Consider the following 18,513-nt stretch of genomic DNA (forward strand, 5'->3'; position numbering starts at 1 on the left):
ATCTTCCGACAAAATGTCCATATCGTCTTCTGACGAGACGTCCATTTTGCCGTACTAGTGGGAGCGGTAAACGCTCTACCACTGAAACGATGCTTAAAACCACACAGACACAATAAACAGAAAAAAACTACAAACACAGAAACACAAAATTAAATTTAACTGATGGGCGAGAGAAAGAAAGAAACAGGAAAAAAAACTTATCTGTTATACTACTACCACCGAGTGATTACACAACAGCAGCGGAGCGACGCGCAGCGTGGGTGACCTTCGATGCGCGTGTGCGGGCGATCTTTGTAGTGGTGTGCTTGTATTAGGCTCGGCACTCAGCTGGACACACGATGATGGATGACCGGTATAAATGCGGAGGCAGATGCTGACACTCGATGACGATGATCTGTGTGCAGGTATGCGTGATCACGCACCGATGAAGCGCAAATTGGTTTGCGAATATGCAATTGCAAGTGAACAATTTTCTTTCCGATGGCGCCGAAAACCACTTTCTTCTCAGAAAAACTCACTTTCAGATAATTGTTTAGCCGGGTACTATGCCAGTAATCACTAAGCGAGAAAAAAATGATAATTTAAACCAACCGAATACCGAGAAAACTTCCGAAATACCGGAGCGCGAAACAAGTCGACTGTACTTCTTGCTAGGTCGCAGTGGGATGAGCGTTCATGTTACCGATGACGATTTGGCCGTCTCGTTGCAAACAGCCGTCGTATACCTGCTCCAGCTGCGCATAGAACGCTGCCCCGGGAAGCCGAGTGATTTGCAGTTCAATTTTCCGAGTTTCCAATCGCAGTTCTTTATTCGTCGCGTAGGTCTGTGCCGATTGTTCCAGGGTGGCTTGCTGGGCCTACCCCAGCCCCCTGTCTTGCCGAGGGACCATCGTGCACAGCTCTGTTTGGAGTCCCACGCTAGCACTAGGACGGTGATCAGCCGCTCCTAAATGGAGAACAGACGCTCGGGTTTACGCTTACGTTTATAGCTACCTCTTCACTTTGCTATTGCCGTACTGGCAACATTGGCCAGGCTACGCCACCCAGCTGTGTCCATGTTTCAGCTGGTAGTCTTTTGTTATCATATGACTCGGGGAGGCGTGAGGTAGGAGCTTGTGAGCCTGTAGTTTCACCCTTATTTTGGACGCAGTTTCCTCAATGGATTTAATCGGAGGGGCACATACTTTTTTAAATGTCCCGATAACATTGTATGGTGAAAATCTTGATGGTGCCTCTATTGACTTTTGCTTAAGCCAGCTAAATGCTTCTTCAGGTGACATCATTCCACTTTCATCTGTTAACTGCGCGTACATTTTCTTTTAATGCTCTTGGGTTTTAATAAGGTATACAATGACCTTAACCAGATTAAAGTCCCGTCGATTATAGGCAGTCCGTCGGGTAATAAATAAAGCCTTCTCGATGCTGTCCACCTTTGGATTTACTTTCTCGTTGTCGACGAGATGACGTTTGCTTCTTTCGCTCAGCTCATTAAATTGCGTTGAAGGTCTCCCTCGTTTTGATCTTGAAAGAACGTTCTGCTCCTTTTCGATGAATTCCTTGATGGCAAAATAGATTTGAGCCTACTCCGATGATCTGAATCAAATCTCTCTTTTTATCGTTGAGATTAATTCAAATTCTCCTTGTATTTACTGACGAGTTTGTAAATTTTATCATGCAGTCGTGTTTGGTTTTCCACGTGGATATGATATTTTTCACAAATATACTCGAAAGCTTTTTGAACGTTTTCGCTATGCGTTAGTTCTACGTCAAAAAGTGAAATAATAGTTCTAATATCCATGTGCGATGAAACTAGAAATAGCCCATAACAATTTATATAAGATTCTGACATTGAAATATAAGTAGCTTCAACAAGTCTTGAATGATAGGTAGGAATACTGGGTAGCAGATGCATTATTCTACCTTTGAACCATAATTAAGCCCACAAATAACAGGTTCAAATATATATGATCATATACGCACCATCACAATACATTCGTGCTCTTTTGCTTATTATATCAACAACTAAATTAGGTCCGTTGTTCAACAACATATTTCATTGAAACAAATCATTTCATTGTGAAAATTAAGAATAGGGTAAATGTTGGCTTCGGCACCAAAGACTATTTTCGGCAACCCATTTTCAAACGTTAATGACAATGAATTATCCGAGCAGAACATCTTGTTAGATGTATTCAAACGATTCATTGGTTAATCAACTACAAAGGGTCCAGGTGTGGGAGCTGTCTCCCTGGCGTCGGTAGCATTGGTGCTCAGCACGGAAAACAAGATCGACGGAAAACAAACCAAGGAAAAAAAATGAAAATCAGCTAATTTAATCAAATTTTTGAAAACGCTCTATTTCCAAATGGCACAAGTTTGCGCAAGATTTTTTTTCTGAACTCGATAAAATACACATAAAACTCGATCATGGAGCATAAAATGACCTGGGAATGTTTGGGAAAAAAATGGCTGACCAACAAAAAAATAAATTTGATGTTTTTCTTGCTATATCCAAATTTTTTTTATTTTTATAATTTTTTTAAATAATTTCTTTGTATTTTATTGCATTCTCATTAAAAGGATTTTTCATAAGCTTTCTAATGGTATGTAAAAACATATGAATAACTGTTTAAGCAAAAAGTGTATGATTTCAGCGCTTTTTCAACTTTCAAGTTGAATATCTCTTAAACTACAAATCGTAGATACCTAAAATTTTGGGAACTTCTTAGTCAAAGTGTTTACTATAGATAGAGTATTCCAGAAACTGAGTTAGAAAAAGTCAATTTTCCTATTTTTGTCCGCCTGATTTCCTATAGTGTGGTGGCGTTGACGTCATGGTGCAAATACGTATCAAACATTAAATTCTTTCTTCATTTGAAACCAAAGTTTTAGAAACGGTGGGAGTTTCCGTCGAAACCAAATAGTTACGTTTATAGCTACCTATTTGCCATTCCAATGCGTAGGCCAGCAAAAGAATTCTCTCAAGGGTGACCTTGAGAAACTTACCCGTCATAGGTCTAAATTCTTCATAATTGATTATTTTAATGCAAAACACCGCTCAAAGCTATTTCAATGGTAATATTCTGTTTGATGATTGTTCTGCAGGATTACACTATTCAATATCCAAACAGCCCAACATGCTTTTCTTCAGCAAGAAATCCCTCAACTATTGATTTGGTCTTAACTGATTCATGTCAACTTTGTAGCCAACTGGTTACCCATGCTGACTTCGGTTCTGATCACCTTCCAGTAACTTTTGAAATATCTCAAGAAATAATTTCTAATCCCAACAGCTCTACTTTCAATTACCATAGGGCTGATTGGGAGCAATATCGAACATTTATGGAATATAACTTCGATCCAAACATTCCTTTGCAAACCAAAGATGAAATTAAATTATGCTCTTGAATCTCTGACTACTTCTATAGTTGAAGCAAGAGCTGCCTCAGTACCAAAATGCGAGGTTAAATTCGAATCAATTATAATATAAGACGATCTTCAGCTCTTGATATGTCTGTAAAATGTCCGTAGGAGGCAATTTCAAGGAACGTGCGATCCTTATATGAAATTTATCTGGCGGGATTTGCAAAAACAAATTAAAAAGCGATTCTCTGCCCTGAGGAACAAAACTTTTGAAAATAATGTTTCGAAATTAAACCCAAGTTCTACTCAGAGGCTATAAACCTATTAATTAAAAAAAAACTGGGTTCTAAGCTATGTAAGATCTATAACTAATAAAATTTTTATGAGGTTGTTCGACTGGTATGTAGAGAAACTTCTTTTTTATGGCTTTCTCAGTCTAGGGTAATCCAAACGATCAGTTATGCATTGCCCAACGTTTTGGCCGTTTATTGTGGCCAACGTCATAATATAGACTAATTTTCATTTAAAGATGACGTAATGAAGCAGAGTTATCTGTGTCAATATGTGTGACTTCAATCTAACACCCACTGGCCGGCAGTCGTATTGTGGAAACAAATCTGCTTGAAATTATCATGTCCTGGAGTTAGAAGGTGAAAGCTCTACTACTGATACAGAGACCCATTTCAGAATGTCTGGTAACTCTTCACTCCCATTCCGAGGTCACTTTCAACAGCAATAAGCCCCGGATGTCTACAGTTCCGATATGAAATGAATAATGGAACTGCATGCACACTTTCAGATCCTGCAATGCACACTTCTGATTTTTATGCTCCGAATCACCCTTGTAACTGTTAAAATAAATAATAAAACAAATGCGGTCAGCATTAACCCAATAGTTGCTGTAAGATTTCTCTCTCGGGGTTTACCTGTTTTGAAAGTAGCATTTTCCAACATTTGGTAACTGATGTGTGCTTAGCTCATAAACATTATTTTGTGTATTCTATACTAAGGTTGGTGATTTTTTAGTATATTGGTTATTAAAAACTTTGTTAACTGACATAACCCCAAGCCATCCAAACTTCCTCAAAGTACCAAGGCTACAAAATGCGTATCGATTCACGGTTGACATGACTGGTTATCAACAATGCAATGATCAATCGTTATTATGCAGGCACCATTAGAAAGAAATGGTTATATACTTTCATTTAGAACAGGTAGAAGCCCGATTGGACCTGTGGTTGGCCAGCAAGAACGGGAAAACTCGGAAAAGTCCCGATCAAAATGTGTGTCGATTGATGTTGACATGACTGGTTCTCGGCAATTTGGTTACCAAATATTAATATTGTGGCTCATCATGAAAGGTATGGCCATCTAATTTTGAACGAAACAAACAGGGATCCGATTGGACCTGTGTTTGGCCAGTCGGGACGGGACAACCCGTGAGAGGTGGCTTTGCGAAAATTCGGATTAACCGGGAAAATGGTCAATTCCTGAAAGATGCGCGATTTTCCCTACATTGTATACAATCATGAGCATAGAGGAAATATGCCATCACCATATCAATTCTGATACCGGGTGACCAGGAAATGGTCCTATGGGTATCCGGAATCACCGGTAAAATTGTAAATTCCTGAAAGTAGACCTATAGATCCGTGATTTTTCTAAGTTGTATATAATCATGAACATAGAGTAAATATGTCATCACTATATCGATTCTGCTACCAGGTTGCTATAAAACTGACCTCTATATCTGGAATCACCGGATAAATAGTCAATTCCTAAAGCTTGACTAGGAGAACACAATTTCTGCTAAATTGTATACAATCTTAAGCATAGTGGAAATATGCCAAAACTTGATCGATTCTGCTACCAGGTTGCTGTAAAACAGTTCTTTGGGTATCTGAATTGTTGTTGCTGTCTCTTTTAATAATATGTATACCATGAGGTATATTGTTACCTTCATTTTTATCAAAATTCATTCGAATTTGACTCTGTTTTTGGAGACATCAGTACAGATTGACAGAGCAAATGGGAGTGATGATCACCAACACAGACATACGTGAACCACCTTAATGTACATGCTGATATATTTTCAAAATGTTGAGGATCCAAAACATTTTGTAAAAAAACGCCATGTCTTCGGAAAACCAGTTCTCCGGTGAATCCAGATATCTGGAGGGGTGTTTTAAGACAACCGGGTGATCCAATCAGTATGATTCTGAGATAGCTCCACTTTAATCAGAATTGAATTCATTTTATAAACACTCGGAGAGCACTAGAATCATTTCTTTAAAAAGTGATTGGTGTTTTTTTTTTGTGATTTTCTGGATATCCAACAGAATAATCTTTATGTTGATGGTATATTCCTTTCAAATATTAAGAAATAATCATACCTCAACGTAACTTATATTTTCGTTTCGTTTGGTTATATCGAAGTTACATTATAGATACTTCCAAAATTAATTAAAATAAAGCAATAACACATTTTTACGATCTCAGGAATTGTTTCGAGTAACGTTATATTGAGGTATATATTAAACTATTTATTCATTATAAATCCATCTGACTTCAAGTCCTAATGAAATATGGGATGGGAAAAAGCCTTTTGAATTAGCACAATTGATTCAACATGTCGGAAAAACTCCATATCTTTACACAAAATATTGCAAGTAAGGCATTATTTATTTCCATTTCGTCAAGCCAGTGTAGACTACATACAATGATTATTACAATGTTTACTTACATACTATGCATTAATTCTATTCTGTTTTAGCTTTGTTTTTATTTGCTGCTTGGACATAGTGATGTCAATAGTTCCGCAATGCAAATTATATAGGCGCATCATTCGATTGATTGGGCTATTTTTTGCATAGTTTGCTCTGTACGATGTTTCTGAAAATAAATTCCGTGTTCTAAGATATCGACAAGGTGTGTAAAAATTTAATTGTGCGAGAATTTCTGCCGAATCTATGCGCATTGAAATAATGTCGTTGATGAAGAAAAGCATTGCAAATTGGCGGCGCTCCTTAAGTGTTTGTATATTGATGAGCATGCAGTGCGCTTCATAAGATGGTAATGGAAATGCAGTCCAATTCAATTTACGTAAAGCATATAAAAGGAATTGTTTTTGGACAGATTCTATGCGTTCTTCGTGTATGGAAATGTATGGATTCCATACTAGGTGGCATACTTTTAAAACCAAAATTATTACTTGGGATGTCAACCATACATCGACACGCATTTCGCAGCCTTGAAATTTTGTCAGTCTATTAGTTAATTCGAGGTAAAATGATAACTTCTTAAAATTTAACAATTCGTTTCTAAATATGCATCTTAACTACTAAGTTTGTAACAGAAAAACAAGAAAATTACAAATTAGCAGTTGGGGTGGATACATTTGTTTTACATAATGTATGTGGCTTAATAACAAAATTGTCTAAAACCATCACCATCTGCGATTGGAACCATATTATAGAAAAGAACTCTTTTGCAATTTTGCCTTCCAAATGCAAAGAAAAAAAGAGGAGCTTGTCACCTTCGTTGGGTTTAAAGTTTTTACTGTCATGTTCCATCGATCAGGATTATGATTGTACATCTTTTACCTGACTCATATTTCAACAACTTTCATACCCGGTTTACATCAATCCTCGACTGCTGTTATTTCTTTTTTTGTTGCTTCGAATAATTCAAATCGGACCGTGTACTCATGACATGTTATTTTAATTTTTGTACAAGATTTTGACTGCTGGCACTTTTTCCCCTCTTCAACGCCGGTCGACATGTACTACAGCGTCGAACGGACTACAACCGGACTGCAGTTTTTCATTCTTCACCACATTATTGGTACTGTCGTCTCGGGCGGATGCAGTTGATGTGCTTAATGAATTGGATATTTTTAATCCCTTCGTTTCGGGTGACTGGTCTTTTTTAATTTTACATTCTACCTTTTCCATTTGGTTGGAGATTGGTTTTTGGAAATTTGTCACTCAGCGTGTATTCATCAAAAAATAATCCACTGCTCCAGTTTCATTAAAAGACAGCAAAGTTTTGCATCTGCAGCACAATTGCCCGACAATCGGATTACAACGATAAAGAGGATTTTTTTTTTCATTCACAAGTTAAGTGTTATTTTTACTTGCAAACAGGCAGAAAAACTGATACATCTTGCGAGCTACGAAGAAGCTTTCGTTTTTGCGTGCCGGAGGACCACAACCCGAATCAATGGCTCCCTGGATCGCATACCCGGAACGGTTTGGTGCGAAGGTTAAGTGCGTAATGTCAGCCATGAAAGAGAAGCGAAAGGGCCTTCGTTCAGCCGGAATGATTGATGAAAGTGATATCAGCAGAAAGTAATTTTTGGCTCATCTTGTGTGATTGCCTGTTGGGGGCCTGGATTACTTATAGAGAACGTGTGCCGGCCGGCTGGCTGGTCCCGTGCCTTTCGCCGGATTTTGGTCATTTTTTATCGATCCCTAATCGGAATAATTTTCTGGGCCCATGACCTGCGTATCCTCTCTGATTGATCAGAATGAGTTGCCATAAGGATAGATACATGGAGAAAAATGTCCTCAGTTTTTCCATACATGCGCTAATGCGGGTCGACCAATGTGTTATGATTAATGGTAACGATAGTAGAAAATACTTACATTGCTGCTTCAGAACAAGGCTTTGAATAATGCCAAAAAAAAAATCACAATTGACTCACCTGTATCCGTGAAACTTTTCCCAAAATACCGCATGACATACTCCAGCAGCAACCCATAGCTCATCTGTATCCCGTGGGTCATCGTATGTACCATGATCCCAACCACAACTACTATCCAGCCCCAGCCACCTTCGGGATAGTATCGCCGGCAGAGCAACCTCCGTGCGGCCATCAGCTGCTGGAACGTTGGCGACGGGGGCATTCCATTTTTCTTACAGTGTGTCCCATTGGGCGCACCATTTCGATCGCCTTGACCATCCGATCCACCGTCGCATGCACCGCCGGCTCCAACGGGCGATTGGGACAGGAGCGGCCACGATAGCGCTCGCACCAGGGAAGACATTACGAATCACTTTAATTTGCGTCCTCGCTCATTCACTTTCATTCACTGATTTGCACGTCTCTGTGAACTTTCAGGGACGGTTTCGATTTTCTTCTCTAGGACACTTGGAATCTGGGTTGGTAGAAATTTATAAGGTATCAGTAATACTTGCTACAGAAAAAAAAAACAAATTGTAGGGGCTTGGTGTGATTCTATTCTTGGAGGGTTTGTTCTGGGCTTGCATAGTTTGGTTTTCATGGAACTCGGAGTGAGATTAGCAATTAACCATTCCATTCGAGCTGTTGAAGATGACGTTTCATACCACTTGAACTTTGAAATAAAAGAAAATTTTGTGTTTTTATTTTAAAACCACGAAAAAACTAGCCAAAAGTGGTGCCTTTCAAAATAAAACAGAACTTTGTTGGTCCAGTTTTGTGAAATCATTGGTAGAATTTCACGCTTAAACTGCTTGCCAAAGTGGTCCGTTGTAGAGGCCTGGAAACATTAATCCGTGGAGGCCACATAAATATGATCATTTAATTATCCTCAGCTGACTCAAAGTTAATTGGTACGCCCCTCGCTCGCCGCTAGCACGCCTCTATCGTTGGGAATCGAAAATCTTTGACAGTGGTTTGTTTAAACTTCTATAGAGAACAACTGGTACAAGTTTGATCAAAGTAGTCGATCGCGTTCAGAACGTCAAATGGAACTCGGAACTGGAATAATATTTTGCACAAACATCTGGCTAAAGTGCTGAAGATGCCGAAAACAACAGTTTGTCGAGTGCTCAAAACCTACAAGGAAACCCTGAGTGTGGAAAGAGTGTAGAACCACGGATCGTCAGCTGTGCAGCAAGGTCTTGAGGGGCGTTAAAGCCAACCCCGGTCTTTCGATCCGAGATGTGGCCAGAAGGTAAAACGCCAACTTTCAAACTTGACAAACTTGACATACAAAGTCAGTAAACATCCGAACCGGCACATGAAGCAGAATTCCATGGCAAAAAAGTGTACAAGGCTCTTGTACGATCGTGTTTTTACGAAACACAAGACCTTTGATCGATGACGAAACATACGTCAAACTCGATTTTAAGCAGCTTACCGGTCAAAAGTTTTACATCGTGACTGGCCGTGGGGATGTGCCGGGAAGATTCAAGTTCGTGTTTGCCGACAAGTTCGCGAAGAAGGCCATGATTTGGCAAGCGATTTGCAGTTGTGGCCTAAAAACGGAACCATTCGTCACATACTCGACGATGACATCCCAAGTTTACATCGAAGAATCTCTGAAAAAGCATGTATAGCTGTTTATCCGCAAGCATAGGGGCCAGCTGCCACTACTCCATGGTATTCTGGAGTGGTATGCAGCCAACAAGATCGATTTTGTCCCCAAGCTAATGAATCCTCCGAATTGCCCGGAATTTCGACCAATCGAAAAATACTGGGCAATTTCAAAGCAGCGACTTTGACGAAGCGGCGGGGCAGTCAAGGACATCCAGCAAATGCGGGCAAAATGGAAGAAATGCGCTGATTCCGTGTCCGTTTCCACTGTGCGGGCACTGATGGGCTCCATCAAGAGGAAGGTTCGAGGTTTCGTTCGAATTGGAGAAATGTAACCATCTAATGCTGTAACTTTGAAGTTTGAGTTTCAATAAAGTACTGTAAAGCAACCATTAATGGACTTTTCAAACTTATTGAATCACGAATTACAGGTCTTTTTGTGTGTTCCGAAAGATCCACGAACTCTTTTTAAAACTACGCAGTCAGTTTCACTAAATCCAGCTGGATTTACCACGTTACGGCTGGATTTACCACGTTTACGACGTTGCCACCGATTTCCAGTCCGAGGGTGATTACTTCAAAGGGGAACAGGATTTTTCAGTAATCAAAGGAACACATCTAAGTCCTTGTTACTTTTTATGCCTTGTTGATAGTGACAAGACTCGGTTTTGTCCACTGAGGATGTCTTGAAACAAGGAAAAAAAATAGTTAGTAATGGATAAGAATCCAGCGAAGACCATGGTCGAGTATTACGGCGATCATTCAAATCCTCACATATGTACAAAGGAACTCTCCGAGTAGTGCGGTGGGTGATGCAGTCGATTTTCACATCAACTACTCTATGCAAAGAAAAAAAAAAAAAAAAAACAAAACAAAAATGAAGCATTTTTACAAAAAATCCACAGCACTTAAATTTCAAAATTTTCAATTCGCGAGATATAGCCAACCGGTCAGCTCTCGTGTTTATTTCAGGTACCGTGGAGACGTAATTTGTGATTAGCTCGGTCACTTTCAAATTGTATCAGTATTTATGAACGACCCTTATATTTGAAATTCAAGAGCAAATTTTCATTACGTCGAATGTAACAAAGGTAAACAAAGTCGAGCTATCAGTGTCAATCGATTCTCCTGCTATTACACTATATACTGTCCGAATATAGGATCAAATCCCATTTTTAAATTTATTTGCCAGTCAAATTGCTTTTTGACGTAATCACCTTCCGATCAAAATAGTTTTCGATGTTACTTAAGTCACCCAATTTCTATGGAGATGCCTTTTGACTTAAGTAACAGCACTGAGAAACCCGTGAAAAGTGTACTTTCGTCGTTTCGCTTTCGCATTATTAAAGTGAATAAATCGAACTGTTTGTTGCTAAGATGATTTCGGTGGTCCTAAAATGATGAATGGGCTGCACGTAAGGAGACGTAATTGATAATTCTCCCGAATATCCTGGTAAATACACTTTGACTTAAGTAACAATAGGGGCCACCAAACGACGTATAATAACTTTTGACTCAAAAACCAGTATTTTTTAGCATGAAAGCTAGCGGTTTGCATTTGTATGATTAAAACCCTGCTAAATATGTGAAACATTGCTATCACTATGAGATTAAATGTGTTTACTTGGAAATAGGAATAACTTTTCGGTCATCAAAACAAAACTTTATTTTTCTCGGATTGGTGCGAATGTTACTTACGACATAATGAAAATTTGCTCTTGAATGACGTTTCACATTCATCTAGTGATGGCCGATTTTCATTAGAATAATCGATTAATCGATTAACGAACCGAAAAGTAAAATATTTGTAATCGGTTATATCATGCCGATATAAGCATTAACTTCTCCAGATGATCATCAGCCACCGTTTCAAACATGTGCTGCGCTCTCATTGGTGGAAAAATGACAGCACAGCAAAAGAAAAATAATCGATTAGTTGTAAATCGAGTAATTAAAAAAAACGTACATCTCTGATTTTGGTGTGATTGTTTTGATAAAAACGAGCGCAAAATTTCATCTCTCTCGAGGGGGCAGCAAAACCACATACATATTGATTGGATGAAAGGGACCGTGAAAGAGGACACTAATATAGAAAGTTTTTCCTCCGACTGTTTCATCTTAGTATTCTTCTTTGATATAGTCGCCTTCCTACACGGAACCGAAAAATTACCCAAAATTAAGTTCTTTTCACTCATCTCTCATGTTCCGTTCAATAAGCTAATTTCCAGTAAACCGGTTATATTAGCTTACAGTTGACTTCGGCAAAAATAATTACTTACTCGTGAGTATTTTCTACCAAAAATTAAGTTCAATTGACTCAAATTTGAGAATATCTCATATACTCACTACTACCTTATTGAACAATATTTTTTTTTTCATAATAGTCACTTTAACGCTTTTGGGTCATTCGTGACTTGTCCGAGGGTGAGATTTGAACTCGTGACTTTGGCGTGAGAGGTATGGTTGCTAACCACTACGCCGGGGTCGCCCCTTTATTGAACAATAGTCATGAGAAAGTCGAATCTCTCGTTCCGTTTTTGACAATAACGGAAAGTGAGAGTGGGATGCAAAACTCAAAATTAACCAAAATTAAGTAAAAAAGAACTTAAATTTAGAGTATTTTTTTTTTCTCTGTGTACAGTTCCATTATCATACTAGGATTGGGCGATCTTCAGAGAAAGATCGATCTTATATTTGGCTCTAGAATCGATCCACTGATTAAATCTGTACCAAAGAATCGATCTTTGGTTGATCGATCTTATGATTTTTTTAGTACGCTTGTTAACGTTGGTACCCCAAGAAATTCTTTCCTTTATAATATTCAATTAAAACACCGGCCAGAAATTATTCTTTGAATAAAATGCGTGCAAGGCAACAAGCAAACGAAAAAAAAAGAGGAAATGAACGTCACACTTGCTCAATATCATTGTGTGTGTCTATTCAGTTCGGTTACTAACAAAGGACACGGAGAAACAATGACACTTATGGTTTAAGTTTAATCATTTTTGAGAAAAACGGACAGCAAGGAGCAATGAGCTAAGGAAGAAGGTAGAGCAAACCATCAAATGTTGTTATATTTGTAAATATTGGAAACTAAAATAGTGACTTCATTGTTATACAACCAATAACATAGGGAGCGATGCCGATGTTGATGTTATGCACGTTAAAATTACCACGCAGTCTGGGGTGAGATTAAACGTTTTTACAATGTAAATACACTTAAAAAAATGAACACCTATTTTTTTTAAGATCGAAAAGATCGAAAGACAAAATCGATTTTTTCGAGACCCAGAAGCCCTACTCCAATATGACATTGTCCAGCGATGGCATACGAAACTTCCCAATTTATATTCACCCCGAGGTGGACCGGGTGTCTTTAATCTGATTATTCCATCGGTTGCGATGGAAAACGGGAATCGTTTCCGATGATGTAACAAAAAATCCACTTCTTCCGCTTTCCGCTTCTTTTACTGTCTAAGATTGGAGCCATGTAGGTAAAGTGTTCAGCTTTTCTACGGTACTAACCCTTTCGAGCAATTTTTTTTTATTCTTGAGACGCTGGTTCTTGGTAGCACTTCCGTCACGGAATAATCAACATCAATAAGGTTGGTCACGCACCAGTATTTTTCTTCCACCGCAGACACCGGCACAGGTTCTTCCGTAATATTCAAGTCAAAGTTTTAGGCCGAGTTTAAGGCGACACTTCGGCTTACTTTGCTTGGAAAAAAACTGAGGAGTCAACAGACAAAAAAAATCGATGAATCGAGCAACTCAGAGTAAACTTGTCTCACCCATACACTGATAAATTGAAGTATTCCCATTTTGCTTGAAATTTAATCAATTTGACATTAAACTCAGTTTAATCATATCGAATGATTAAACATTAATCCTCTCTTTCTAAAAAATAAGCATCTGATATTAATCCCAGTTTAATTATGGTTGACTAGATTGTAGATTATCTTTTCTTGAATAAATTTTAATCATTTTTGATTCTATTTTAATAATTTTATTGAATTTTAATCTTTTTTGCTTATATATCAGTATTGAAAAAGAATTAAATTTAATACCGGAAAGATTATTTCGAATTTAATCATGCATGACTAGTGCCGAAGTAATCATGGCTCGGACTCAATAAGGTGAAGCGGGAAACTGCATACTTTTTAAGCTTTTTTGATTTAATTTATCTTTGAGTGTAGGTTCTTGATAATTAAAGTCGGTATGAAGATTGGACGATTGACATGCACTATTACATTGTTTACGTAATTAGATAAATGACAAAATGCTTAAAGTGCTCAGTATGCCCGCCTATCCCTAGGATTGATTTACGAGATTTGAACGACGAGAAAATTGAACGTCGATCCGAAAAAAAAACACTGTTAATATATTTTCGTTGCCAACATTTCGACTTAGAAGCCACTTTTGATTTTTTGAAAAATAATTCACGTATCCTTGCGCCTTAAATATAATTTTAGCTACTTAATGCTATCGGTGCTCATTATTCAACTGACCGCTTTAATTTTGCTGTGTGTTCGCGTGGAGGACGAAGCACAAGTCATTAATAGTCGAAAGTCACACCACAAAGCAACGGAAAGGAATTCCGGCTTCCATTTTCTTTTCTCGTCTCCGTCGCCGTCATAGGATACCCGTCAATCAGGACCATTAGAAACTTACTGCCCCATGCGGTCCTTCCAATGCTCTTTAAGGTGTAAAGCTTCTCAACCAGAATGTGCGTGGGAGTAAAAATTTATTAGATGAGAAAATTGCTAATGGATGGCGGGAAAGTTTTACCCTTGGTTTTCATTTCCAGGGTTTCAAACCATGTGGGAGGGCTCTTGACGAATGAAACGCACTCCGTACGGGAATCAATCTAAGCAATCGAAATTGAATGGAAATGCACTGATGTTATTTACTCGATTGCTCAACTCGAGGTAGGATTGCTTTGATGAGCTGCTGAAATTATAGACGAAGAAAAAGTTTCCTCGGAGTAATTGAAGAATCTCTTCACTGATAAACGTGATATTGCTTCCTCCAAGTACCATGTGTTGCTTGTGCGGTTTATTTTATTTTATCATATGGGGTCGTCTACACCCTCGTTGATAAAAAATCTCAACCAACAGATCTCGGCGATAAACGAGGAAGTCGTAAAGAGCTACGAGTGATCATTATTGATACAATATGGAGCAAAGGCAGTAGTATTACCCGATGAAGTCATAATATTTTCTGCGCTACGGTCATTCAAGAATGTCTATGTCTACCAATCGTATAATGACACAATTATTACGAATGCTATTTGTTTGTTGATGGAAAACAACCTCATGCCCGAATGAGCTCGACAAATCTCACAAAACTAGAAATGTAGTCGGTGGGTGATTTTCCAATCTGCATTAGCCAAATACTGGGGATACATTTTTCGCACTTTGTATGCATTAGCTAATCCAATAACATAGCATTTCCATTTAGATTATTACTATTATGTGCTAATTTCACTCCGTGGCTTTCAACATATGGATCCATATAGACAGTTTGTGATGTTTATATTAAATTCGATCGGTATAAGTTTCCTATCTGGTTCGTCTCGATTCACAACGCGTCACCTGTTTCCAAGCTGCTCGCTTATGATGATAATGTCTTTTAAAATATTGGCTGTCAGATTGATCTCAAAAATGACTTTACTGTTTTTCATATGGCTCCATTACGTATTTAAAATCCGATCAACGGGTCGCAGTTGATAAGAGTACTGAATTTATTTGTCAATTAGCGTTAAATTTATGATAATTTATTCATTATAAATTTCAAAAGGCATGACCACAATGGATGGCGGTCCGATTCACGGAGATGTATTTAAAAGGAAGGAACATTTTTTTACCCTTTACAAATCACTTTCCGATCGATCAGCGTCGGTCGTTTATCAAAAAGATTACTTAACATTTTCGTAGGGAGCGAAAACAAGCTGCTGGCTGCTGCTCTTGTTTAAATCGATCCAGCAATTAGTCCGATAATGACGTTGGTGCGAATAAAGTATTCCGTACATCACGTTTCCGATTGGTTCTCCAATAATAAACAATCTTGAAATTGAATTGAAAGTGCAATTAATTTGTAGATGATGGTTTTTGTGCCCCTTGTCCGTTTCGATCCGCAGAATTCGAGTGCCACTGGCGCCGGTCATCGCTTCAGTGTGATTGTTGCCAAGGTAGTTGAGAAGTGTGTTCACTTAGGACTCAAGTAGAGTGAAATTGAGCGCCGAGTGATTGGCCTCTTGAATTCCGGAGCACCCTCGAAGCCGAATAGTGGGAACAATCTGTGGCTTGGAAATGTCATGGAAGTGTGATCTTAATTGGGTTTCGGGCAAGGCAGGTGCATTTTAATGCTGTTGTTTTTCTGCATCAAGAAGATAGTTAGCTATTCAATTATTCGTAACTTGAACATTCAAACCTGTCTTTGGTAAACTTTTGGGAGTAATTGATACCTCCAGAAAGTCTTATTAATAAGGATGTGGCGATTTTGTTTCACATTTTTGCGGTGTGGATTTTTGGAGAAATCCAGATGGAATAGCTAAACGAATTTTTGGATAATTAGTTTCGAAAACTCCAAGGAGGAACTACACAAATCCGTCATTCTAGTGTGTTGTGTAGTTGATTCTTGATCCGGCCGGTGGAACTTTTCATAAAAAAAAATCTAGATAGAGCTAGAATTAGGGCGTAACAGACTTTGTAAACAATTACTTCTCTTGTTGATTTCTTGGAATTTAAGGCACGCCTACACAAACCAACATATCCATCGGGTAGGAGAAGTCTTCCTCTGCTCGATGGTGATGTCGATTTGCCATGGCGAGCCATGACTTCCAAGAAATCATCGAGAGAAGTCATTTTTTACAAAAGCTGTTACGCCCTAATTCCAGCTCTATCTAGAAATCCGCACTGATCTACTGTTCTCGTGCAAACTGACAGCTACGCTATTACAGAGCCGCGTTTTGAAATCTTCTTGTTGATGGAATATCAAAGCAACCTCTTAATTTTTCCATTGATTCAGAAAATGCCTTTGCCAAACCCTCAAGTCCCATAGGTACACTGAGAAAAGTCAATGATTGTTTCTATGTGTTCCTCACGTAGAATTTTGCAATTAGATTCATGGCATAGTTTATATATGCTAGACACATAATTCACACTTGCACATATCATCTCTATATGTGACCACATACTGTCTATATTACACATAATCTTTAGGTGTTTTGTTCCGATATCTAGTTTTGTGTGAGCATATTAATATTAAGCCTAATATTTCATAGAAATTTTCTATTAGAATGTGAGTAATTTTGCTAGCGTAGCAGAACGTTAAAATCGAAGACATGTTGGATTTAAGTTGAACGTAGGTGGTTTGACAGGTTCTTCTTGTTCTTCTTCTTCGCATTTCAAGCTTATTGCTTATCGCATATCAGCCATTTCATAGCAAAACGATGTAGTGGTTCTCATAATTTCGTGAAAATTGGTAGTTTTGTTTATTATCGCAAAATATTAGACCCGGATTGGCATTAGGGTGACCATTTCCATGTTAAAATGGTTATGATTTCAAAAAATCATAACTTTTTGGCAGATTTTAAAGATAAAAATATCAATTGAAAGGTATGTGAAAAGCACAATGAAATTACACAATTGAGATTTTTCATTGAACAACATTGATTGTATTTGTTTCGTGACCATGTTACAGTAGCTATAAATCAATGGAAACGCATGGTAATCTAGTCGCATAGACGCATTGAGCAAAAAAACCAAAATATAACTCAAAAACGAGAAAAAAAACATTGCTGATTATTTGATATGTTGTGTTAAAATGCCTAATTTTTCAAAGAAAAATATAAAGACATATTGCGGCTACTGACTTACTTACTTACTTATCCTGGTCCGACATCTCTCAGGATTGCACCTGCATCACAATGTTACGCCAATTCACTCGGTCCGTGGCTGCTTGTCTCCAATGTCTTGACCGTCCCACACTTCCAAGATCCTGCTCCATTTGGTCTAACCACCTTGCTCGCTGTGTTCCTCTTCGTCTTGTACCGGCCGGATTCGAGGCAAACACCATTTTTGCGGGATTGTTGTCCGGCATTCTTAAAACGTGTCCCACCCATCCTACCCGTCCAGCTTTCACAACTTTCTGTATACAGGGTTCGCCATAGAGTTGCCTTCATACACCGTTCTCACATACCCCGCTAAATATGGTCCTAAGCACTCTTCGTTCGAAAACACCCAGTGCTTGCAGGTCCTCCTCGAGCATCGTCCATGTCTCGTGCCCGTAGAGAACTACCGGTCTTATCAGCGTCTTGTACATGGTACATTTAGTACGGAGGTGAAGTTTATCCGACCTCAGGGTCTTGTGGAGTCCGTAGTAAGCACGACTTCCGGCAATAATACGCCGACAAATTTCTCTGCTACAGTTGTTATCCGACGTCACCAATGATCCGAGGTATACAAATTCATCCACCACCTCGAACTTATCTCCGTAGATTGTCACGCTTCTGCCTATGCGAGCCCTATCCCGCTCGGTTTCTCCAGCCAACAGGTACTTTGTCTTCGACGTATTCGCCTTTAATCCAACCTTCTCTGCTTCACGTTTCAGCCTGGTGTACTGCTCCGCCACGGCTTGAAACGTTCTTCCGACAATGTCCACGTCGTCAGCGAAGCAGATGAACTGGCTGGACTTATTGAAGATCGTGCCCCGCATGTTAAAGCCACCACGTTTCATAACACCTTCTAGCGCAATGTTGAACAGGAGACATGAAAGACCATCGCCTTGTCGAAGTCCTTTGCGAGTTTCTAACGAGTCCGATAACGCACCCGATATCTTCACGCAGC

General features: G+C 38.8%; 1 protein-coding gene across 4 annotated transcripts in view; it reads right to left on the reverse strand.

The window, feature by feature from the left end:
- LOC135710455 (monocarboxylate transporter 2-like) overlaps nucleotides 1-18,513 on the reverse strand; it is a 603,423-nt gene that overhangs the window by 346,111 nt on the left and 238,799 nt on the right. For 3 of the 4 annotated variants that reach the window (XM_065233041.1, XM_065233040.1, XM_065233042.1), the window contains exon 2: nucleotides 8,069-8,522. The exons of the other annotated variant lie outside the window; for it this stretch is intronic. In XM_065233041.1, coding sequence (XP_065089113.1) covers nucleotides 8,069-8,411 — 343 coding nt within the window. In that variant the 5' untranslated portion in view covers nucleotides 8,412-8,522. The remainder of the gene's footprint in view (nucleotides 1-8,068; nucleotides 8,523-18,513) is intronic. 4 annotated transcript variants of the gene reach the window in all.

This window comes from Ochlerotatus camptorhynchus, unplaced genomic scaffold (assembly GCF_037179485.1).
Source record: "Ochlerotatus camptorhynchus isolate MF236.1 unplaced genomic scaffold, CSIRO-AGI_Acam_v1.1 ptg000383l, whole genome shotgun sequence".
In the NCBI taxonomy this organism is placed as follows: Eukaryota; Metazoa; Arthropoda; class Insecta; order Diptera; family Culicidae; genus Ochlerotatus; species Ochlerotatus camptorhynchus.